The sequence below is a fragment of the Numenius arquata genome, chromosome 5, assembly GCF_964106895.1.
Source record: "Numenius arquata chromosome 5, bNumArq3.hap1.1, whole genome shotgun sequence".
Classification (NCBI taxonomy): domain Eukaryota; kingdom Metazoa; phylum Chordata; class Aves; order Charadriiformes; family Scolopacidae; genus Numenius; species Numenius arquata.
Window position 1 is genome coordinate 38357781 of NC_133580.1, and position 24315 is coordinate 38382095.

General features: G+C 38.4%; 1 protein-coding gene across 1 annotated transcript in view; it reads left to right on the forward strand.

Annotated features, from left to right (window-relative positions):
• The window catches only part of MND1 (meiotic nuclear divisions 1), a 39560-nt gene extending 17130 nt beyond the window's left edge, over positions 1–22430 (forward strand). Inside the window, exons 4-7 of the mRNA XM_074148293.1 lie at positions 2523–2597; positions 4424–4538; positions 20429–20473; positions 22185–22430. Coding sequence (XP_074004394.1) covers positions 2523–2597; positions 4424–4538; positions 20429–20473; positions 22185–22291 — 342 coding nt within the window. The 3' untranslated portion in view covers positions 22292–22430. The remainder of the gene's footprint in view (positions 1–2522; positions 2598–4423; positions 4539–20428; positions 20474–22184) is intronic.
• The last annotated feature ends 1885 nt before the right edge of the window (positions 22431–24315 follow it).

Below are 24315 nucleotides of genomic sequence, written 5' to 3' on the forward strand. Positions count from 1 at the left end.
TTCTTGATTGTGAAGACAGAATTAAAAAAAAAAAAAAAAAAAAAAAAAAAACCAAAACACCAAACTACACAAGAAATTAAAATCTGAGAGAGAAGAAAGCAAAATCTTGAATAAAATTACATAAAAATCATCATTGCTTTTAGACAGAAGAAGATCTTCTAATCATATAACCTCATGGCATGGTGACCTTGCATATTATACAGGTCAGAATCTAAGAAATTTCTGTAGTTCTCATTTTTTGTCATTATTGTCTCTTTCATGCTTAAATGCTGTGGAATATAGAGGACCAAGAAAATAATAAGGTGCCATACTGGGAAACATGCAACCAAGCTGGAAACTAGCTTTTATGATTTTATTGCAACTCCCTGAGAGCTTCTTCTCTGCTTCCATCTTAGAGAATGCAGAAACGTTCCTAAAGAACGTCATGAATATGAAAAAACAGAGAAAGTGACATCTTCATGGCCACTCTATTGCAGAAAGCATTGGCTAATCCTTTGCATTTGTGGTATATGGGCCTAGATAAGATCCTTGGCTTCTCTGCTTCCTATGCGAGTTTTGTTCCAGAAAAGTTCTTCAGAGATATTGAACACTGTATGCTCTGGTATTTGTCTTCCCAGGGCTTCATGAACTGTAAACTACACCTAAGTACTTGTCCTCTTCTGAACCATATACTTCCATTTAGTACGGCATAACGTGGGGACTAACACACTTAGTGTTATACGGATTTTGTGGAAAGCCCAGAAAAAGTACTGTTTAACTATCCACCAACATGAAGATGTTGGAGGACTTCGAGCCACATACTGAAACCCACACTGCCTCTGTGGTTACTTGCACTGAAAGCAATGAGTAAACAGCTGGATGTATTTTTCCTCAAATCTTATATGCCTTGCCATTAGTGTAATTTCTATATAAATTCAAGAAAAACTAAAATATTCTTTTGAAAGGAGACCTTCTTGTCTGCATGTACATTCACATGTGCGTGAACACATACTTATCCAGAAAGAGTAAGTGATTTTTAAAAGTTGAGCTATAAAAGGAACCCCTAAACCCAGTGAGCTGCACTTGGGATGGGTCTTAATCTATATGAACTACTAGTACAGAGTTTCTTTTTTACCGATATGGCTGATCTCTAGGAGCTGGCAGTAAGCTCTGCCTGATTTTTGTCATGCATTTACATTTAATATGCTTTTCTGAAAATACGGCCTGCATGTGAGTTTAAATAGAAATTGAGAAGTGATTATAGCTCCAGAACAGCTGTTTGCATTGGATGAATGTGGTCTTGGTGTTTCAACTGCACAAGAATATAAATGGTAAGGTTAAATTATCAAGGCTAGGGATTGAAATAAATGTCTAGGAATGCTTTTCCACTCAGTGGGATCCTTAAGTGAGAAAGGGAATACAGAAGTGGAGGCTTCATGTGAGGGTTTTGAGGCGGAGAGAAACATGGACTCTGACAGCCACCTTCATTGTCTTGGCAATTAGTCTGATATACTAGTTTATATCTTAAAGCTAAACCAAAGAGTGAGAGTACTTAGAAAGCATACTATTTTGACTTTTTTTTTTTTCTTTGTGTTTTTGTGTTGGTTTCAAATGGAGTAACTAGTTTCCAAACTACTTTTTATTAGAATTTTTTTGCATTCATCTCATTCAATATTTCAAGGTGCTTTGGCTAATGCTGAGTATTCTGTCCCTGAGGGGCGAGTCATACATCCTGCTCAGCTTGAGGGTTTCCAAAGTTTCTCTGGAAAACTTCCAACTAAACTGGAAGGGCCTGGTTCAAGACGGGTGGCAGGTTAATAGAGAGAGGTCTCTCTTGATGAGCAATTCCTCCCGGAGTAACAGCAAAACGCAGGGAGTATTCACACCAGCCCTGTGAGATACCACTTCTGTGAGATTCCTCTGCCGCAGGCCTGAAGGAAGGGAACTCTGAAGTCGAGCAGTGTGAGTGCAGCACACAAAAAGGGGGCAGTGGCTTTGCGTGCCTTTGAGCTATAGAGGCTTCTATTCACCAGTATGCAAAAGGAATTGGGGCCGTGCCAATGGCATGCCAGGCTTTGGGAAGACTGGTATCAGCAGCTGAGCAGGTGGATCTGCTGCAGCTTTTGTCACTGCTTCCATTGAATAAGAAGAGCTGGAAAAGGACCAAAAGAAATCATCTAATCCAGAGTGTCCATGTCATGGAGTCCTTTGCATTGAGATGCCAGGTTATAGTATGAAATAGGATTTTGGTCCCATGCTGAACATGGCAGTATGTAACAAGATTATGTGCCATGGGAGTGAAAATTTCTTAGACTTTAGGTTGCTTCCTCTAAGTCTTTTGTGTCATTCAGAGCCTTAGACTTATTTTGGGTGCTTTTGTATTTATTTTGTGTTTATTTTTATTACGCAAGTTATATATAAATTAATATACTTAAAAGTGTATATCCACCTGTTTATTTAAATATATTTCTATGTATACACATAAGTATGTTTAATATATGTTACTGAAATAGTTTGATTTTGTTCTTTGTTTCCTTTATCAGTTTGCTGAAAGCAGTCAGAAAAAAGAAGCTTTACAAAAAAGCATTGAGAAAGCAAAAATTGGACGTGAAGATACTGTAAGTTGCTCTGGGGGGAGGCATTCTTACTGGGAAATAGGGCTACAAGTATGCACGGTTTGTAAATACTAATGTAATTGTTGGAAATCCGTTAAGAATTCTAAATACCGGAGATGAGAAGGGGACAGAAAAAAATCAGATATGAGATTATTCCTTAGCTGGTCATGCACTAATGAGTAAAATATTGACAACTGGCTGCTTCAAGGCTGAGAAAATGTGTGACTGCCTGAAGTCTAGTAATCTTCCGGGCTTTTCAGATTTAAAGATATCTTAAAACTTGAATTACCCAGAGGTATGTACCAAGGTTGCCAAAAGCTGCTGAAACTGCCAAATCTAGTAACTGTAAACTTAAGTGTTGGGAGTCTTATTTTTTTTGATCTTATTTACAATCTAGATTTCTAAATTACTATTCTGAGCAGCCATGTAAGCTTGGTGCTCTTTGCATGCTGAAGCTGTTAACACTGCGAAATAATATTTAGGCTTCATATTTACCATACATATGAAGTAGCATATTAGTTAGAAATACATATGGTATTCTAAGTTGCTGATTTGTTTTGAGATCCTCAGTCTAAAGTGGTTTAAACCTCCAATAAATAAATGCATAAATGGGAATGGCCAGAAGCTTTCAGCTCGAATTGAATTTTGTAGGAAAGTGCCAAATCTTAGAATCTAAAATGTTTTATAGAAACTGTCTGGGTTTGACTGTAATCAGGGAATCACAGGCAGGTTTCTCACACACTTGTGCTTGTCAGGTTTCCAAATGGAATGTTTGAGACTTGGGCTTCACCATGTGGCCTGCCCTAGTCACAAGAACCTATTGGTCCTGGAAATCCGTTTCTGACTGATGCTTCCAACGTTTTGGTTACAGATTGTACATCAGGAAGAAGTCCTGAGAAATCTAGATCATGATGTAGGTCTCTGAGCAACTGGCTTCCATACCCCACCATCAGGAAGCTTTTGGTTTCCAATCTGCATTTTGAGAACGCGCTGAATCCAGACTGTTGGCAAAAGCACTGGGAATATGGAAGTTTGGGGAAAAAAGCAACAAAAGCCCACCTCAGTCTGCTGGGCTGCCGTGGAGGTTGCCATTGACTAAAAACCTGACGGTTTACAAACCATGTTATCTGGCTCTTTTAGGCTACCCAGTGCCTTAGCATGAATCCTTTGAATATCAGCCAGTTACAGTATTTGGCTGTAACTACAGACTGAATTAGAAACATGTGCTGAGTTGGCGATGGGAGAGCTCATGTTGAGTCAGTGTCTGCAGATTCTTATTGATCAATAGAAATCTAAGGTCGATACTATATGCTCTCCCAGCAAAAACTACCGTGTCATAAATATCTGAATTTATTTTTGAGACCACTGCTCTTAAATGGTGTGGAAAAAAGAAGGAGAAAAATTCAGAGAATGTTCATACACGGCATCCCCATTTGTGGAAGAGTGAATGCTAGATTCTTCTGTAATGCTGTCTTTAATCACAAGACTAGCACTCCTAAATATCGTTTAACCTTTAAGCCCCAAAATTAAGAGATCTGTTTGGAATTTGTCAAACCACATTGAATTCAAAGGTTGTAGAAAATTGTTCTTTTGTTTATCCATTTTGGCCTTAATTTTTTTTCCTTCCAGTTTGTACTTGGTATCATTTAGTGTCACTGAGAGTTTTGTGTGTGCATAAAATGCTGAACTGGGTCATTGACAAAAAGCAGTAATGAAAACAGCTTTTAAATTTACATATTTCTATTTTTTGAAAAACGTTCTGTGCAATAATTAATGATTTTTATTTTTGTAATTTTTTTTATATCTCCCAATGTACTTTGAATCCTCAGGCGGAACGTGCAGCTCTAATAGAGGAACTTGCTGCCCTTCGGCAGAAAAAAGAACAGCTAAAGGCAGAAATAGACAAATACAGAGAATGTGATCCAGACGTTGTTGAAGAAATGCGTAAGTTGTATAATGTTTAAAGTGAAATTTTGTACGCAAAGGTCTGCACTTCTTTAGCTTAAAATCTGGTATGCAGAGATAAGCCAAAGCATAGCTGCTTTTCTTTTTGAATCTGTAAGCAATACAATACAGGTACACTGACCATTTCTTTTCATGTTCTGGTGTATTGTGTAAGGGGGGTTTTATTGATATTTACTCTGCCAGCAACTGAACAGTTAACAAACAATCCTAAAATTGAAATACTCTGTTGTGTTAGAATTAGTATCAGGACCATTCTTTCTAGAACCATATTAATTCTATAACTAAGTGTGCTGAACCGTAGAATGTGTTTAGGACGAGTAGTCTCTGGCTCCCATTTACCTTCAATTCCATGCTGGCAAAACAGGTATCTTTCTACTTACTTTGTCTTGTCTATTTAAAACATAAACATTTCATTAGAGACACTTAATTGTCGCTTATACGTGAGTGTGGTGGAATGACTTACTGTTTGAACCGTCTCTGACATGTTGGGTTTTGGTTGGAGTTTCTAATTCTAATGGAATACAATAAATGAGTGACTTTAATACTTAATACAGAATTGGGCACTGAAATATACTTAATATTCTGATCCTTAGCATGAAAAATGAAAAGCATGCATGAAATTTTATTGAATTTTCTCTACTTCAACTTTCATGTTTTATTTATTAGGCTTTTACATTGCTACCCAAACAGCATTGCATATTCAGTTGCTGTAATGCCAAAATGCCATTACAGAGTGATGAGGAACAGGCACAGACCTTTTGCTGAGAAGATACCTGACTGAATCTTTCTCTTTCCTTATTCTTCTAAGTCCACCGCTTTAGAAATGTGCTGAGAGAAAGCCAGGAACATAAACAGAGTTGGCAGCACATCCAAAAATTGGACAGATATTATTTATTTTGAAGGGCTGTGACATTTTTTGTCAGCTGCATTCTCTCTCCCCAAGGATGTAATGGTATGCCAGGGAATCAGCAAGCTCAAGACCTGAGGTTAGTCACTGTGCTGTAAATCCCTTGCTGTGCGCTCTCCCGAGGACAAGTAACAGATACATTCCAGCTGATTACAGCTGTAAAAATGAATGAGGTTAGGCAGACACCGACAGCAGAGGGATTCGTAGTGCCAGGTATTTTAACTGCTGAGATACCCTTCTAGTAAGCATGGCAGTGCATGATTTGAGGAGCCTCTCTTTTGAAGCAGTCGCAGTGAGCACGTTCCTCAATGCGAGGCCCAAAGGGGCAAATCACAACTTGAATGCTAGGGCAGACTGCATTAGCTGGCAAGACAGAGACTAATATCCTGAAAAGAGGAAAGGGAAAGAAATGTAATTGTTAGTTACTTCAGTCATGCCCTTTTTTTGGGTTTTTTTTGGGGTTTTGTTTTTTTTTTTTTGTTTTGTTTTTGTTTTTTGTTAAAGTGTGTGGAAGCTCCACGTGAGTTTCTGCAATGGAGGGATGAGCATTTAAGGGAGTTGGTGAGGTTAGCCTTGTTGGGCTACCTGCAGGATTCCCAGGGGAACATGCAGTAGTGTTTCAAAAATAATTTGTCCCTGGCCTTCAATTAAAAAGTTTCTGCTTCGTTATATGTTTCATCAGTCATTGTCGCACTGGCAGTGCACATCGTTGCTGGCAACGTATGAATGAATAAATGGCGATGTCAATTTTGAGGACTTAATGTCTTTGTCAAAGCTGAGTGGAATTTTACAGGGCTTAAGGGAGAAAAAAACCCAAATCAGGTTGGGGGCATATCTCTTGTTCCAGAGTGCCGGGAGGTGCAAAGGCAAAACAAGATGCAGGAAGGTAATGGTTTTTAGTGTAAGAAGGCAATAAAGAATCTGAGGCAATGGAAGGTGTTCAGCTAGACACCTAAGTTACTGCTGCTGTTTCACAGAATAAATTTATCATCAAAGTTATTGTTTCACAGATTTTAAAACATTTTCAAACTGCATGTGATACAATTTTCTACTAGCTCTACAGTTTAGATAATATAATCCTTGTCATTATTTTCAGTTAGATCACCTCAGCAGATTACTAACTCCAAGTTACCTTATTTTAATTTTGATTCAGAAATCAGAGATTGCTGTTATGTTATATAATTGCAATCTTTTAGGAGTTGAATTGTTCAATGTAATGTTTTGTAATGGGCAGTTGTCACTTTCTACATTGGGTTTTCCCTCTTCTTCCTTAATGACGTCAACCTGTAAGGAAATCTTTCTGACACTCAGTAGAAAATTTCACTCTATTAATTTCCCATCCCGTATCATACAGCTGCCTTGATTTTTGTTGTGGTATTTTAAAGATGTATCAAATTGTTATCTGATTTCAGTGGCCTACAAATGTGGTGAATACTTTGCTATGCCTTTTTAATTTCTCTTTCCCTCAAAGGAGTATTGCAGAAACAAACCTATTGTACAGAGATGAGCCACATTAAAACACACACACACTAATTCCAGGGTCAAAACAAAGTTTGGATGATTCACAGCAAATATCTGAAGACTCAACTAAAAGCTGAACATCTGTCTTGCTTCCTGAGTCTTGTGGTGGGAAAGTCATGTTTGACCATGTAATTAAATATACTATAATGCGTATTCACAAGGGGGAAAAGCAGAATACTAAAATACTAACTCTGTTTTTTGCTGACTTCACTGCTTGTCCTTTTAATATCAGTAACAAATGTTTTGCTATATGTTTTTACTTAAATTTCCTTGCCTTTTGTATTTGAGAGCTGAAGTATAAGCTCTTAATGCCTTCCCAAGTTTACAGCATTTGAACACAGAATTTCAGTATTTTTATGTAACAATTAACTGCAGTAAATAGCAGAAGAAACAAGATTTAGGGACTGACCACTAGAGGAAGCTACATAATAGTCTGGTCTTGTTTGGATATATATCTGGATAATTCCATTTTACAGGTAGGATATTGTAACAATATGTCTAGAATTGCAGAGTATATGGCTATCTCCTAACGACCACTGCAGTTCAGTGCTTGAAGCTTGTCTTTGCCACTTGGAAATGTTGTTTAAGCCATCTTGCGTGAATTAGGATTGAGTAATAAATTCTTTCTCAACATTAAAGGCAGTAAAACCAACAACAGTCTTCGGAAGTAAAAAAAGAAAAGAAATACTGGGATTTTATACTTCTCTGTTAAACTTGTAATCCTGCTTCAGCTGGTGTAGGACAGAGCCCTTGTTTCTCCGCTCTGAGGCAGATTTTTTAGGCTGGAGGATTTTCTCATGGGGAAGCAACCATTGTAGAGAAGAGATTCTCTATTCCTCCAGGAGAAAGGCTTATATGACATAATGTGTATGTAGGTAAAGTTGGATACATGTGATGCTGCTAGATTCCCTAAAGATTACACTAGAGGACAAAGGTATGGAGAATGCAAGCTTTCAATAGTTCATAATTTATCCAGATTTAAATGGAGCTTTTTTTGTTGGCCTTATGAAACATCGAGATTAACTGGCTGCATAGGTTTAATTCTTTCTGCCTGCCAGAGATTTGTTAGGGAGCTAATAAAATTTTTCTGACAATTAATTTTATAGAAAGGTTTATCTGTCGGCCTAAGTGTATAGATGATACTTATTTTGCTCCGACTTGCTGGCCAGCTTGTGACTGGAAACAGATAAACATTTTCAGTGTTCACTGTAAAATAAACATTTCTAGAATGTCAAACTTCTTGTTCTTCCACTGTAATTAGAGGACAGTTGATTTATACTGTATTAAAACATTGTTGGGTCTTAACTATTTTTTTCACAGTAGCTATGCTTTGGTTACCATGTGCCTTTGCATATGAGAGTAATCTCAGAAATAGTTATATACTGACTGAAGTAAGTGATTTCCATGTGGTATGATTGCTAATATTTATGAGGCTAGTCTTAGATGTTGCCTGTCAGCATTCCTGGTTTATTTAGCTTGTTTTTAGAATGTCCAGTTACTGATAATTTTTATGTTTTAGGCTCTTGCCTTTAAAACAGGGATTACAACATGCCTAGACAAGCTGTGTTCTCAAAAATTAGCAAACTGCCAGATACAACACATGTAATGTACAAATTTTGGTGTGAACCATTTTACTTCTGCTCTGTTTATTTTTATCCTGTAGCAAGAGGTGTAAGCAGTTCGAATGGATAATGGATTTCAAACCACAAATATCCAGATAGTTATCTTTTGGAATCTCCGAAAGTGTGATCTCAGAGGCATCACTACCAGTCCAGTTCAGGGTTAGATTATTTTCTAAAATTAATACTTACATGGCTGTGTGAAAATAAATTGAATATGATGAAAATGTCGTGCTATATGTAGTATATGCTTGAAAGTGTCTTTTTTCATTGTAGATTCTTCAAAAATTTCTAATTCTGATGTGTCTAAACACTGAAAAATTTCAACTTGACAAACCATTTTGAAGAATTATATCAGGGTATACAGAGACTATGAGAAAATAGTTCTGGGTTTACCAGTTTCTTCATTCATCTTAATATCTTGAGGCTAAATGCTGAAAAGGTAATATTGATTTAGCTGCTGGATTTTGTGGGGTGCATAGTTTGGATTCTGTGGTTTTGGGTTTTTTTTGTTTGGGGATTCTTTTATTGATACACCCAGCTATTATCGTCTATTATATTCAAATCAATTTGAAAATCTGTTATGCATACAAATATATTTCATGTTACAAAAACTTAGTACCGAGTGCTAAATTCTTTGGGAGGTTTCTTACTTATACTGGGAATAGCCCCTGTTCCCAGAGGGGGAACAGTAGTGAAGAAATGAAATGAAGATTAGACTATCCTGGCTAATGGATACGGCTTTAAAATTAGTTGCATTGGTTTTACTCAAAATTCATCAAAACACTGAAAATGTACAAAATGATTTAATGGTTTTTCTTTTACATTTTTATATTTCTTTTATATTTTGTGTCAAAGACTATTGTTCAAAAAACATATCAGAAAGGTTATCTTTACTTAATAAAGAGCCTTGTCAGTGCTTTCAGTTAATGAACTATTAAGTAGTTATTTTCATAAATAGTTATTTTCATAAATGCAATGATTTACTTGGAAAAGTGAATGTCTACAAAAAATGTTAAGCCTTATCTGGGTGCCACTGAGATCAATAGGGTACAGATCAAGCTTATGGAGAGACCTTTTTTCTTAATCGCCTCTGGATCCAATATGTTCAGTTTGCAACTAAGAGGATGTTTTCTAGCTACTGACCATGAAATATGCACCTGGCATCTAAGAGACAAGCTGTGCTTTTTATGTTTATGCATCATGACCATTAACAAAGATCTGCAATTAGAAATTAGCCGTTCTGTTGAAGGTAGGCTAGTGTCTCCGTGCAAACTGATGTTAGCCTTAGAGGGTTAAGCTAAGCTTGCTTTGGAGTGAACCAGACACTTGCTTAAAATGACACAGAAAAATAGTAGCTGTAAAAGCAAGCATTCCTTATTTTACTTAGCCTCATCTTTCAGAGAATTGTATATTTAATGTATTCATCTCCTGAAGATCTGGATGAGGATATGACAGGAAACAGACAGTGTATGTTCATGTACATAACTTGTGGGCTATCTGCTACTAATAAACACAAAACCTCAAAGCCCCCCACACCCTTTTTGTTTTTCCTTTTTTCCACCTTCATCATGGATTACCAGAATGTAGATGTGTACCAGTACTGAAAGAACACATTTACTTGACTAATTGCATCAAGCTAAGATAGTTTTTTTTTTTTTTTTTGCATCCCCTGCTCCCTGTTATGGAGCAGGGTGGATGCTCCCCCGCTTCCATTAGAAGGAAAGGAGGATATAACAGCCACCAAGAATAATGACTACTAGGACAGGCCACTGCTGCTTACGATGCATCTGCACATACATTCCTAAGGCACAAAGCTTAATGTGAAATGTGGGGCTTTTGACCAAAGCTGGGAAGCTAAAGTTCCAGCTAAAGAAGCATCATTTGGCTTTCAGCAAAAGGCCCTAATTCTTAGCATTTCAGAGCATTTCTCTGTCTCTCTGTTTGGCCTAAAGTTTGGACTCCAGCAAAGAGGTTACTCTACAATGAAAAACTGTCCTAAATGTTTAGACACACGCGTATTTGCTTTTTTATACCTCAAACACATTCTAGCAAGACTCTTCTTCTTGGAGAGTGTCAACTTAGGCCAACTTCCTTGAAAATGAAGCTGCATTTTAGTTGGTTAAGCAAAAAAAAAAAAAAAAAAAGGAACAAATAATATTAAAATCACTTGTCTTTTGCCAGTGGGGCTTTACTTGTACACTCAGAAAAGAGGCAGTTGGAAGATCAAATCTTTAGCTAACATATGTAACACCCTGCTTAAATAAACTGGCTACTCTGCAAGTTACTTTTTCTTGAAAAATAAGTGAGAACGCTCACAGGGCTTATTTTTGTTCTTTCTGTTTATTTTGTTTCTTACTTGTTTATATTGGAATGGCAGAAAAAATATGTAGGGTGAAATATGTGGGAATAATTTTATTGTTTGAGCCAGTAATTCTTTATGGCAAAAGCTGTTGAGCTGCTTAGGAAAGGTAGATACTTGATAAAATTTGTGATGTGGAAAATGGCTACTTGTGACTACATTTATGATACTCCTTGGTTTAGAAATGAGTCGGCAGCAATCCATTTGGCCGTGTTTTAAAGCTCTGAAGACAGCATCAACTGGAAGTAATCTATACATCATTTATATATGAAACAAAAAAGCATTTGTGGAGTGATTATTTTGCTTCTCTCTCCCAGTATTAGCCTTGCTAGGTTAGTTGTGTATGGCACCATTCATTCAGACTGTTTTGATAAACTTATGGTGATATTCAAAGGAATTTTTTTAAAAATACTGATTTATATCTTTTCATTACTTCCATATGCAAAATGAGGTCAGGAAAGGTATTGTGGGTTTTTAATTTGTTGTCTTCTGTGCTAGGTTGCAGGACTGTCAAACATTGTCTTCCCTGGCCTCGTTCAAAAAACTGTGTTGCCAGTCTCACATGCTAGGAAATCTCCCGTATGTTATTGGATGGTAGGGTATGTTTTTCTTATGGGTTTATCTAGATTAGGACTGTGTATTATCAGTGTATATTCCTAATATAGATACCTTGTTCTGTGCTATTTAACTGCAAACTTTTTGCAGGGCAGGTTGTGTCAGTGCAAGACTTATCTTGGCATTGGTGGTGTATGTGAGTGTTTCCAATGGGTTTTTTCCCCTCGTCACTTTAACATTTTATAAGCTAGTTTCACTGGCAAGAACAGATATCAGAAAAAAAAAAAAACAAACCCTGGAATAAAGAAGCAATTTGGAAACACCTAAAAGAACATGGAGATTTTGTCTTTGCCACTGTAAGAGACCTTTGTAGGTTGGGAGAAGTTTGTCTTTGGTGTTTTGACTCTGTTTTGTATGATACTGTGATAAGGAAAGTAGGGAAATACAATCCTGATGGAACTGCAGTAGTTTGAATCTCAAACTATTTGATAATTATGCTCAAGGTGTATTCATTAGTAACTGAGTATCAGAAAGGGAGTTGAATCGAACAAATTCTAATAGGATCTGTCATGTCTGTGCATATGCTCAGTACTTGTATTAATGAGCTGGATAATAGAATAGGAGATACGCTTTTGTTACATTTGAGATGACAAAACCAGGAGGGACCGCATAGATAAAGGACAAGGTGAGATTTCAAAATGAGCATGACAAATTGCAAAGATAGTCTGGAAAACACTGAATAAAATTCAGTGGTGGCAAATCAAGGATGGATACACATTCAAGGATATTGTGTTAGGTGAATCATCTGGAGCAGTTAGTTCAGGGGGGAGGGTTTCAAAAAGATGTCGGGGTTATAGTAGTTTACAGGTTGAATATAAGACATTCTTATTGTGAAAAGCAAAATCGCCATACTAAGGTACAGAAACAGAAGTATAACCAGCAATGATATGTATGCAATAGCCTTTCTACTCAAGTTGGCATTAGTGAGGCTTCAGCTGTAACGCTGTCAGTATTGGCTGTCCTACTGGAGAGGTATGTAACTAACTAGGGGGAATTCAGAGTGGAGCAAAAAGACCAGACATTGAGTGACTGTGTTCTAGGAGAAAAAATTCTACAAAAATAGGGCTTAAAAGAAGACTGCTCCTGGTGGGTTTCACATATCTGTATCTCCTTCAAAAAAGGAAATAATAGCCTATTGCTCAGGCAATAAGTAATAGCCTTAAATTGCAGGGGGAAAAAAGTTAGTTGAAAAACTATCCTAATGGTAGCAGTAATCAAATACAGAACTAAATTGCCTAGGAAGGTCGTAAAAACTCTAACACAGGAAACCTTAAAAACAGGCTGCAAATACCTTAGAATTGGCATAGGTAAGGTTGGACATGCATTGAGACGTTGGTACAGAGACCAGAGGACCTCCTGCGATGCCTTCCAGACTCTGCTCTGCAATTTGTGACACATGAGGTGTGCAGCAGAGTGACATCCTGAACTGGACAAAAACCATAGTGCTCTGGGATGCGCCTCCTTGCAAAATGCAGTTCAGCAGCACAGAAGTTTGCAAGTTCCTTTAGCTGTACTGCGAGCATCGACTTTATTAGTAAATGAAATGTGGAGGATGGAGTTGTCCACTGAAAGAAAAACAAGGAGGTGTCATGGAGCCCTGAATCAGCAAGTTGGTGTGCTTGTTTCCCTTCTGTAAGCACATTGCTCCCCTCTGTTCTTTGGATAAGAATAGATGTATTTAATTATGCAACTAAGATTGCAGCGTGGGCTTTCAGGTAGGATACTTTAAAGGTAAATGGTCTTTTTCTGTGGGTGAATGAATATAGTGAACTTAAGTGCAAGAGCGTCTGTTTGCATAGAGGGATCTTTTGGTAGCAATTCTGACAAATTCTGTTGGACGTTTTTCAGAGAGACACTGTGTACATCCTGATGAAATTTGACAGTGTGACCTTTTCATATGGGGCAGAGGGAGCTTTTGCTGATGAGACTTGACACTTTTTTCAAACACACTAACAAAGATTGCAGACCCTTTAAAGGCATATTCCCAGAGATGTGGATTAGCTTATTAGTAGCTTTACTATGCACTGCTGTGTCTCACCATAGAGACAAAACTGGCACTATCTTACATATTTGCTCAGGTTTGTTTTCAAGCGTATATACCTCTACACACACACACAGCTGTTGAAACAGAAGTGCTAATTTAATCCATTCATATTTCAAAACTTTGTGATTATTTTTCTGTCACAAATGTCTTTCTATATTATGTTCTGTGCTTTTTCAAAATAGTTGTAGATCAGTAGGTAGCATTCAAAATCATCAACACTTTTTCTTGTAGTTCTGCACCTTTATTCAGAGTCTAAATGTAAAAAGAAATACTCCTTTTTATTATTTAGTAATATGTCAGTACAAATAGTTCTATTGAATTTGTGATGTCATTTAAATGAAAAATCATATTTATGCATTGACTTGAATTTAGTCATGAATTCTGAAGCATTGTGACTTGATTAACGTCATGGGATAAGTGTTATGTGGGATACTGGAGTATGGGGGAAGAACGATGTTTTATTTTGGATTCAAAGGAGTTGACAGAATTCTGATGTGCTATCACTCTTCTACACAAGAGCTCTTTATTCTGCATATAAGAGGAAACACCTCTTTGGGAAGCATGGGGGAAGGTAAAGATTTTGTATAGCGTGGAGGTATCTCTGCCTAATACTTGGTTACAAAACATTCTTCTAAAGCTGTTCTTGCTATGCTGTGAGTTACCCTGTTGACAGTGCTGTAGACTACTTACTCTCAAGGATACTCAAATGTGGACTTTAAAGAAGGCACTTGATCTCATCGTTGCCATGAATAGTCTTCAATGGCAAGCTACAGTCTCTCTATGAGGGTGTCTGGTGTCAGTTTGTGGATGGACATGTCAGAAGGAGTTATTAGGCAGTTAGCTTTTGTACTTTGTGGACGACAGGTGTACAGTTGAACTCTATGATCTTAAAGGGCTTTTCCAACCTAAATGATTCTATGATTCTATGTATAATTTCTATGTTCACCTTCTACCCTGGCCTTTAGAGACGGGCTCCTTATTTGCATGCGATATTTTCATTAATGGGAAAGATTTTGGAAATTTTGCATCACAGGATATTATAGTGATGCTTCTCCAAGAAAAACAGCTAAGCATAAATCTTTCGCAGTGTGATGATAGTGAGGTAAGCAAGGTTTTTGAAAAGTGAGGGCAGATTGCGAGCAAGAGAATGGATAACTCTGCAGAAGGCAATGGATAATTGGACTCATTTGAGATTCAGGTTCATACACTGTTATATGTAATACTGGTAGTTGCCATTTTTCATATTTAAATTCAGTCTAAGTAGATGCAGAATTATTACTGGAATTCAAATCCGCCTAATGCAATTAATTTACCCTGACCAGTTTCATGAGAGAGATTGGGCTAATAATCCTCACTGTCCTGTGAGAACAGTTGCAGCTGTTCTCTGCATTTCATGCAGAAGAATTGCGATTCACACTGTAAAATTACTCCCTCGCACACATGCTGAAGCCTGCAGTTGTATTTTGCATGTATCCCACAGGTTGATGGGTGACTGTCTCCTTGAAAAGGTGCTGGTTTCCTCTGCAGTCACATGTCTTTTAAGTGAGGGAATCCATACAATTTTCTTGTGGCATTAGTTGTGGTAGGTCAAAAGTGGTACCAAACCATGCTAGTTTTATAAATATAGAAATAGAGGTTCCTGAACCTGAAAATTTTGTTTACACATAAAGACATTACTTACAATGATCCTTAAAGTTACCCTGATGATTAAATAGAAGCTAGGAGAGGAAAGAAAGCTACAGATCTTTCTCCATTTCCAAGTCTATAGGTGGTTGTGAGCTCGTTCTGACTGTTGATGTGTTTTTAGCATAACTGTTGGAGCTGGAATATGTTTCCTTTACAGTCAGATTTTGAATACTATTCAGCGACTGCTTCCTTAGTATTCCTTTAATGATATATGCAGGAGTTAAAAAAAAAATTTTTTTTAAGAACCTGAAAGTAGGTTTGGAAAATGTTTGTGAGGAGATGGTGGTGGTTTTTACTATCACAATTGCTTTTCAGCCATGGAAGTGTCTGAAGTCTGACTTAGTCTCCTGGAGCATATATGTTGTATTGATGAGGCATGTACTGGTCTTCTCCTCCTGTGGAAATATTTGAGGCTTCAATAGTTTTTGGCTGTTCCATTTTGGAATGCAAATAGGACTTGTAATTCCCACCACCATCCCTTCCAGGAAAACAGTGAGCAAATCTGGGGGAAGGAGGAAGATAAAGAGGAAAGAGGAGGCTGTAGTTCTGCCGTATGCTGAGAATGACTGTAGGGCTTCCGAAATCAGATCAGAAACAATGTGGCCTGTCCATGCTCAGATTTGAGCCAATATATATTGCCAATTCAGATTTGTTCAGAAACAGTTCTGTGTTAATGTTTTTGTGCTGCTGGCCTTCACTCCTGACCAGGTGCTGTCCATTTGCTTTAGAAGGCTTCTTACTGCACCTTCTACAGCTGTCCACCCGCCCTTTTGTCAGCTCTGTGTCCTGGTCTGCTCCTGAATCCCTGCGGGTCTCTGGTAGAATGTCACTCGCCTGCATTAAAAACCATGTTTCCAACCCTCCCTCCCTTTCTTTTTAGACATTTGCTGCTGCTGGGCCTTCCTTTCCCTGCCTTTGCTTTCCTCTAAGGGGATACTGGGGATTGTCCCTGTGATAAGGACAATGGCAGATGCTTAGGACAATGGTTCAGTTCCCAGAATCTGGGCTTTTTGAGTTCCCTGCAGTTCTCCAGAGATATCTGGGGTTGAGGGAAGAAGAGACTTCCATGAGGACTGGTCAAAACTAACTCTTTGACCCTTAGTCTGTCACTGTTTAGGGCATATTTCCAGGTGTGTTTTGCTAACGTAACAGATTAGTGTTGCAAGCCCTGCTGCTCCTGGGCTCTGCATTGCTGTACATACAGTGCTTGCTTTTGTTCAGTTCAGGAGTGAAAATGCAAGCTTCCCTTTTCCTGCTTAGAAAATGCTAAGTGTGCCCGAAACTGGTCAGCGGAGGATACAGGTGTGTGCCTCAGCCAAGTGAGTGACTTGTATCCTGCAGGCATGGGAGCAAGAAAGTCTAATGATGCCTTGTCACACAAATTGGTGAAATAAATATGTAATGTCCAGAACAAATGGATTATTGTATTGCCTCCAGACAGCAATTGTGTATATTGTCAGCCTATGTGCAGATGTATAGATATAAAGTAGAGTGTAACTGGGGCCTAACAGTGGTAATGAGAACATCTGGAAGCATCTGGAACATATGTTGCTTTCTCTATTGTTCATCTCTTCTGCACATTTGGCCCTTTCGTTGTCTTGCACAGCTTCTGTAGTGGAGCCCTATTTAGTAGCTGCCAAATACCAAGTTCTGATAGAGCAGCTGTGGTCAGCAGGACTCCAGCTGAGCTTGGGACCCAATGGTTGTGGTGGTTTTGGCAACTAGCCAGTTGCCCTAAGCACTATCTCAGTTACTCTGTTTTATAGTTCACACAATGTGTGTCCTGATTCTTCTTTGGCGTATATATTTTTAAGTTCCCATGCTATTGTTTTCTTTAGGTCTTTAAACTCTCTGTTTCAGTGCAATCTAAAAACCAGGAAGACAATGGCTGTATGATCCTGTGGAGCTAAAGAATGGGCAGTCAGAAGTAGCATGGCTTTGGGTTACATCAGTACATAAAGTAGGTGTATCTGGGGGGTGTCTATTTTACTGCTCTTCTTTTCCCCCACCCTCCATGCATGTTCACATACAGATGATGCAACCAATAAAAGTTCCAACAAGAACTGTAAAACATTTCCAGAAAGTAGTCAAGATGCAGATTCCTTCATTTCTTTCAGTTGTTGCGATAGAGTTGGGGGCCTCTGGAAGATGCCGGTGATGATGCAGATGTAGCTGGTGTCTTCAGATGATGCAGGTCCATAAATGCCCATACCTGCTTCTCCTTCCTCTTTCAGGCATGGTCTTGGATACAGCAGGCAGACAAGATCCTGCAGTGGAATTGTAGGCAAGAGTTGAGTCGGATCCCAAGCTTCAGATAGCTAAATGCTCAGCCCATGGCCATGAGGCAACAGCTGAGGTGATAACATAGTAGTTTCTGGAGAATGGGTGAGGTGTGTTTCCCTCATCCCAAATTAAAAAAAAAGAAATGTGAGGGGAAGGAATTAGCAGTTAAGCAGACTGTAGTGCCATCCTGCAGCAGTGGCAGTGACAGTCTCACTTGATGACGAGAGACAGCGCAAGCTGTCTTGTGTGCATGAGCTTGCTCAGGGTGGACATGGGGAACATGCAGGTGCCTTGCAACTTGCCAAACTAGCTGGCACTGCTGTTGATACAGTATGCCTGATGGTTTAAGCAGCTTTCAAGATGGCAGAATAAATCTATTCCTGCATCGCTGTGGTGCTATCATGTACATGGGTGTGTGGCCAGCCAGTGTAAATGGGAAATTGCACGCAGCTAACACTTGCCCTGGCCTCTTGTGAATGTATTTCCTGGAGACGTCATGTGCCTGAGGCTTTACAAGTGGCTCCTGTTTCCCCAACCCTGAGCCCCCGGCAGCAGAGTAATGTGGGACATGTGTCTTCCCAGCCTCTGAAGGACTGAGTCAGCCCCTTCTTTGATATTCAGCCAGATTGTTTGAATGTCACCTTCCCCATCCTGAAGTTCTGCCTCCACTTGCGATCCTTCCATATCTCTACCATGACATCTTGCTGCCAGTCTGTGATCAGTCCCAGGTGGAGCATGGAAAGAATGACATGATTAAAATATTTCTTCCTTTTATTTGTATAATTTTTAGTCTCAGGAGTTTCTTTTGTGGTTGGTTTTTTTGTTATTTCTCTGCTATTTAAGTCATTGAAGGTGCTGCCCACTGTGGGATTTCCCTGTTACAGCTTCCTGCTCTTACTACCATGATTTCATCTGTAGCCACAGCTTGGTTATAGGCAGCCACCACCATTCTAACCGCCCTGTTGCCCAACCTGTGTCTGTTGGTTACCTCAGCCTTTTCTTTGACAGAGATAAGAAGTCACACTTTAAAAATGCATGATCGCATGTGTGTATTTTTAACATGCGTAAGCAATGTTGGAAGGGGGACAGTGGACCGTGCTGCCACTATTTTTTTTTTTTAATGCACCGTACCATATGGTCGCTGTGCTTTAAGCACAGAGCTGCCTGCTGAAAGCTGCAGGAATTTTGAGCTGCTGTGGGATGCAGAAGCACGTGGCTCAGCTGGTTAGCTGCTTCCAGCCAAGCAGAGGTTTCTGCTGAGACCCAGCACGTGCTATGGAGTAGGATGGCTCCCCTGCCATCAGGTGCTGTCACCTTGCAGCTCTGGATCCACAGAGTTTCATGTCATCCTGATTTCCCCTCCTTCATTTCAAACTTCATTACCTGGAGTCAAATACAGCTTGCCAGTTTTACTCTAGAGTTTCAGAAGAATGCTGAGGGAAGTATCGTAGCTAACACATTTAAAATCTTGACCGGTGAAAGCCCTTACTCTGCAGGCTTGCTTTAACTAGCGTTAGGTAAAGTATTGTTCAAAATGTCATTAGCTGCCAGAATGTTGTCACTGCTGCCAGTGAAGGAACTGAACAAGTAGGGATGGCAACAAGAAGTCAGCAAAGGAAATAGGAGTGTCTCTCTCAAGCTAGGAATAACTTGAATTTCTGACGCAAGCAAAGCAAAAATGCCATCTTCTCACCCACTCCCTTTTTTTCGCCATCTTTCTTTTTTGTTTTTCTTCATGCTGTGCCCAAACATTCTAATTGCTGCACTGGTTTTGAAATGATATTTTACTCTGATTTACACATTTTTCACATCACTTACTGAAGTATTAAGAGTAGAATAATGAGTGCTTACATTCCTGTGTGCTAGCAGCTGATTTTTCAACATAATTTAATTTTGCCTGAAGTATAATCTTTATAACAATGGATACCTGATCATATATTCACTTCTCAGTACCCCTGGAGACAAATTTCATGCTGACCATTCAAATGAGTATTATCGTGCAAGTACTAACAAAACTAACAGGGAGTAACTAAGTTATATGTAGGCGTGTGTAGGCGTGAGAACCATAATGATTCTGATAAATTCCCACATTACAAACGAGCCTGCTTGATTTGATTCAGTACTTGTTGTAATGGGAGCAAGGTGATCTAAGAGGAATTTTTCTTGATACTGTTTTGCTTCATGGAAACTATATAAAAGCTATTTCTAGTAATGGCAACTTACTATTATATATTTAGATCTGGAGCAGTGGTAAGGGAGGGAAGCCAAGTTTAATAACCAGGAGCATTATTTTGTCTTCATTTCACTGAGGGGGTTATCAAAGCCTGGGAGACCTTCCAGAAATAGATGATAAACTTTTGGATTAATGTGATAGACTGTTACCCGTGTCATTTTCTTATCTGTATAGAGTCATGCATACCTATGTGATGGATTACTTATGTATAGAAAGGAGTATAAAATATTTTCCATCTCAGTTGCCTCTAGTATCTTCAGGCCATGTATCTAGTTCCAATCTTGGTACAGACAATTAAGCCCCTAGGCAAACCAAACCAGAATTATTTTGTTTTGAAATACACTTCAAAAACTCAAAGTTGTTTGTATGGCATCTTTTATGTTTCTTTGCTCCTGTTTTTCTTTAATTTGGCTTTTTACTTGTTGGAACCTTAAAAGCATAAAACAGAAGAAGGGTTTGGAAGCAGCAGAATAATTTCCTTATACTATGTGGTTACCTAAAAATGACATCAATAAATTAATTAATCTCTATGCCTTGGAGCTATCGTATGATTTTACTCTGATGTATGCTTTTTTTTGTTTATTTTTTCTCTATTTCAGGACAAACAAACAAAGTAGCCAAGGAGGCAGTCAATAGATGGACTGGTGTGTATCCATTTATATTGCTTAACACAGCTTCAGACTAGAGGAATTTGAGTAAAAAGAGTACTTATTGTTAAGAATTGTAAATTTCATTGACTTAATATAGGATAGCCCTCAGTTACAAAAACATGCGGCAATATATTTGCTTATAAATCACCATGATTCAAAAAATAATGCATGTTGTCAGTTGTGTTAGTGAATGTAACACAAAAGATTTGTTCTTCTGGTAGTATCTTGCACACTGTTAAAACTGACAGCTAAAACTGGTTGAGTTTAAACCTCTTAAGGAAAATTTTAATAGAAGGAGACTGGAAAGGAGTGCTGGTTAGTTTGGCACTGTCATAATTTGAGATATTCAGAAAGCTTAATTCTTCCTTTCTGAATTTTCATCTGTTTCTAAAGAGTACAATGCTTTGTGGAACCTTATTGCTGCTATCATATGGTGGATGCTAATGTAAAGTAGGAATTTCTTAAGCTAATTCATCAGCTTTAACATGCAGGAAAAGTGCTGCACAGTTTTGAAGATTACCATGATAACACTTGCATGGAAGTTTAACTGAATTTTATGTTGTTTTTTTAGCTTTGCTATCATTTCCATTTTGCAGAGCAAGTAATATGTATGCCCTTACTTTTAAAAAAATTATTTGGAACATTGTTTGTAACATTTTTGTTTAGAATTCATCTACTACTGATGGACTGCTCACTAGCATCGGTTATGCCAAGTGCAGCAAGATATTATAGTCTTAGTCTTTTGACTGTTAGTATTTTATATCTTCGTTTGCACTGGGTTGTTTACTACATATAGAAAACCAATCTTGTTACATATTTTAAAATAACTTCTAGGGGTACTGTTGTCAGGGCTTTCTACTTTGATGACAGGCTGTCAGTCTCAAGGTCTTGAGAGACGTAAGGCTGTAGAAGGTACTTTGCTATTTAATTGGACAGTTAGGTTATATGCTGTAGCATGTTTTTCTTTTGGAGAGGCACTTTTAAAACCAAGTGTCTTATGGTTAGAGAAAAAAAAAATTATTTCTAAGGTGTGCAGACACAGTGACTAGTTCCTGTCTTAAGGAATGCTGCAATTTATGGGTGTTAGCAATGAAGTAGTGAGTTTTAATCAATACTGCAGTGAAAAATGATGTTAAATTGAAAAGAATGTATATGCTAAAATAATAGTAATGTGATTCTAGAAGAGAAATGGTGACTAAAATAAAATTACTTGAATCTCTTTTTTTTTTCTTTTATTTACTTTCAAATAACATATATATTATCTGAACAAACATATGCAGGACTAGAAAGGACCTTATGGTTAATTTGAATCTGATTTTTGCAGTTGTAGACAGTCACACAGTAGGTGTCTAGTTGAAAAAAGACCTATAAAATACATGTTATGCATATTCACACTTTCCTTATCACTCTATAGTAGGCTTACACTGTAATTGTAGCTTTCAGTCGTCTCATAGAAGAGCAGCAAGAAAAGATCAAGGTAACCTCCAAAAAAGAAGATATATTTTACTTAATACTGAGTAAAAATATGTCATTAACAAAAGCCTCCCATTTTCTATTCTAAATCTACTTAGTAATGATGTTCCCCAGTACGTACCTTTTTCATATACACAGAGAGAGTGCAAATGGAAGGATTTTGTTGTGGCCAAGAATAAAATTTATTCTTTCCTAAACATTAAAAACTGAATGTTTTTCATTCTATTTGCAGATAACATCTTTTCGATAAAGTCCTGGGCCAAACGTAAATTTGGTTTTGAAGAAAGCAGAATTGACAAAAGTTTTGGTATCCCAGAAGATTTTGATTACATTGATTAGTGTTCAGTAGTTGATGGCTGACACAGTTGTACATAGTTTACTAAATATTCTCAGTTGGCATTTAAATGTGTATATGAATCCTCTCTGAACAACTGACCACCCTTTAATTAACAGGTTTTGTTAAAATTAATAAAATTCTAAAAATATTTGTGGCATTTCCTTTTTTTTTTCCTTGTGTACTCTCTGGACAGTAAATCACTTGGTTCCTTCTATGAGAGACAAACTAAGAGTGGACAGGGGTTATAGGGAATAATTATCACAGTGTCCTGAGACTGGTTTTTACTCTCCTTTTGCTTAACTGGATGTAGTACTAAGAGTAGGATGCTCCAGGAATTTATGTTTAAACATGTTAAAGGCTTTGGAGTGGAAATGACAGGAGACATTATGGAATAGAATGAATTCTTCCCTCATTGCAACAATGAAATACAAAAGATGCAGAATCCATTAATGGCAAACAGTGAAGACAACGGGGATGTGAGTAGAAAGGCTGAGGCCTGATTTCAAGTTGTCCTTTATTGCATTGCTAGAATGGCTTGTAAGTTTAGTGCCAAAATTTTGTTTGTTGTTGGAAAATACTAGTTCATAAGAGCTAAATCTGTTCCAGTGAATGTACTGGATTTGACACCAAGAAAGCTTCTCTGTTCAAGATGGTTATTGCGTGGAAGAGGGAGCAAAGAGCACCTACCCATCCATTCGCACCACAGTGCATCAGGAGTTAGGATGCTAAACTGGGATGTGAGAGACCAGATTCAATTTGCCGTTCGAATTGAATTGAAGAGGCTGAGCATCTTTGGGTTTACGTACATTTTTCAACTTCAGACTGAAAAAGCAGCCAACCAAAACAATACGTTTCAGAATATCTCATTTTTGTTTGGTGAAATTTCACAAGCACCTCACTTTTTATCAGCTTCTGGTTTCTAGCTCTGATCAGTGCCTGGCTACAAAAAGAGGGGTGGAGGATACAGACTGGTTTTGTACCTCCCACAGCTACGGATTGCAAGAGAGCATTTCTGCTGTACAGCTCTGGAGGATATCAGCTCTACCTTCACAAGGCAGACAGGCCTGCTGCCAGGTAGATGTGTGTAGTGCTGGAAAGTGTCTGTCTGTCTGTCTTCTATGGAACCTCTGAGAGAGTATTGCTGAAAAGCTGAAATAGATGGAGATACACGCGGAAGTCTGTCTCCTGTGACCTTTCCAATTAAAAGGCAGTTCAGTGCGTGTTAAAATCCAGGGATTTCAGGTGTGCCTCTGGCTATTGTCATCCCACATCTATGAAGACAGCAAAGTTATTGGGAAGATACCAAGTGGAAGATTTTCTTCTTATAGAGGTAGCGTAGCAAGCTATCTGTTGCCTAAAGGGAAATGTATGTGATGCCTGGCACATCATACAATGACACTGTGCTTACAACATTGTTACAATACAAAGATGATTAGGTGCCTGGAGAATCTCTCTTATGAGGAAAGGCTGAGGGACTTTGGCCTTTTTAGTCTGGAGAAGACTGAGGGAGGATCTGATCAATGCCTATAAATACTTAAAGGGTGGGTGTCAAGAGGATGGGGCCAGTCTTTTATCAGTGGTGCCTAATGACAGGACAAGAGGTAATGGGCACAAACTTGAACGTAAGAAGTTCCACCTAAACATGAGAAGGAACTTCTTTACTTTGAGTGTGGCAGAGCACTGGAACAGGCTGCCCAGAGAGGTGGTGGAGTCTCCGTCTCTTGAGACATTCAAAATCTACTTAGACACGTTCCTGTGCAACCTGCTCTAGGGGGACCTGCTTTGGCAGGGAGGTTGGACTAGATGATCTCCAGAGGTCCCTTCCAACCCCATATCATTCTGTGATTCTGTGATTTTCTTCTCTGTGTTTGAAAAGAATTTATTCCTAATATATCCAGTATTTAACATAAAACGTGTTAGTAACTGAGTAACAGCTTACCAGCTGCTAACTGGTAAAAGCTCAATGCAGGTAGGTAGTACTGAGCTGAATGCAGTGTTTCCTACCAGGCCTGGCTTCTGCCCCATG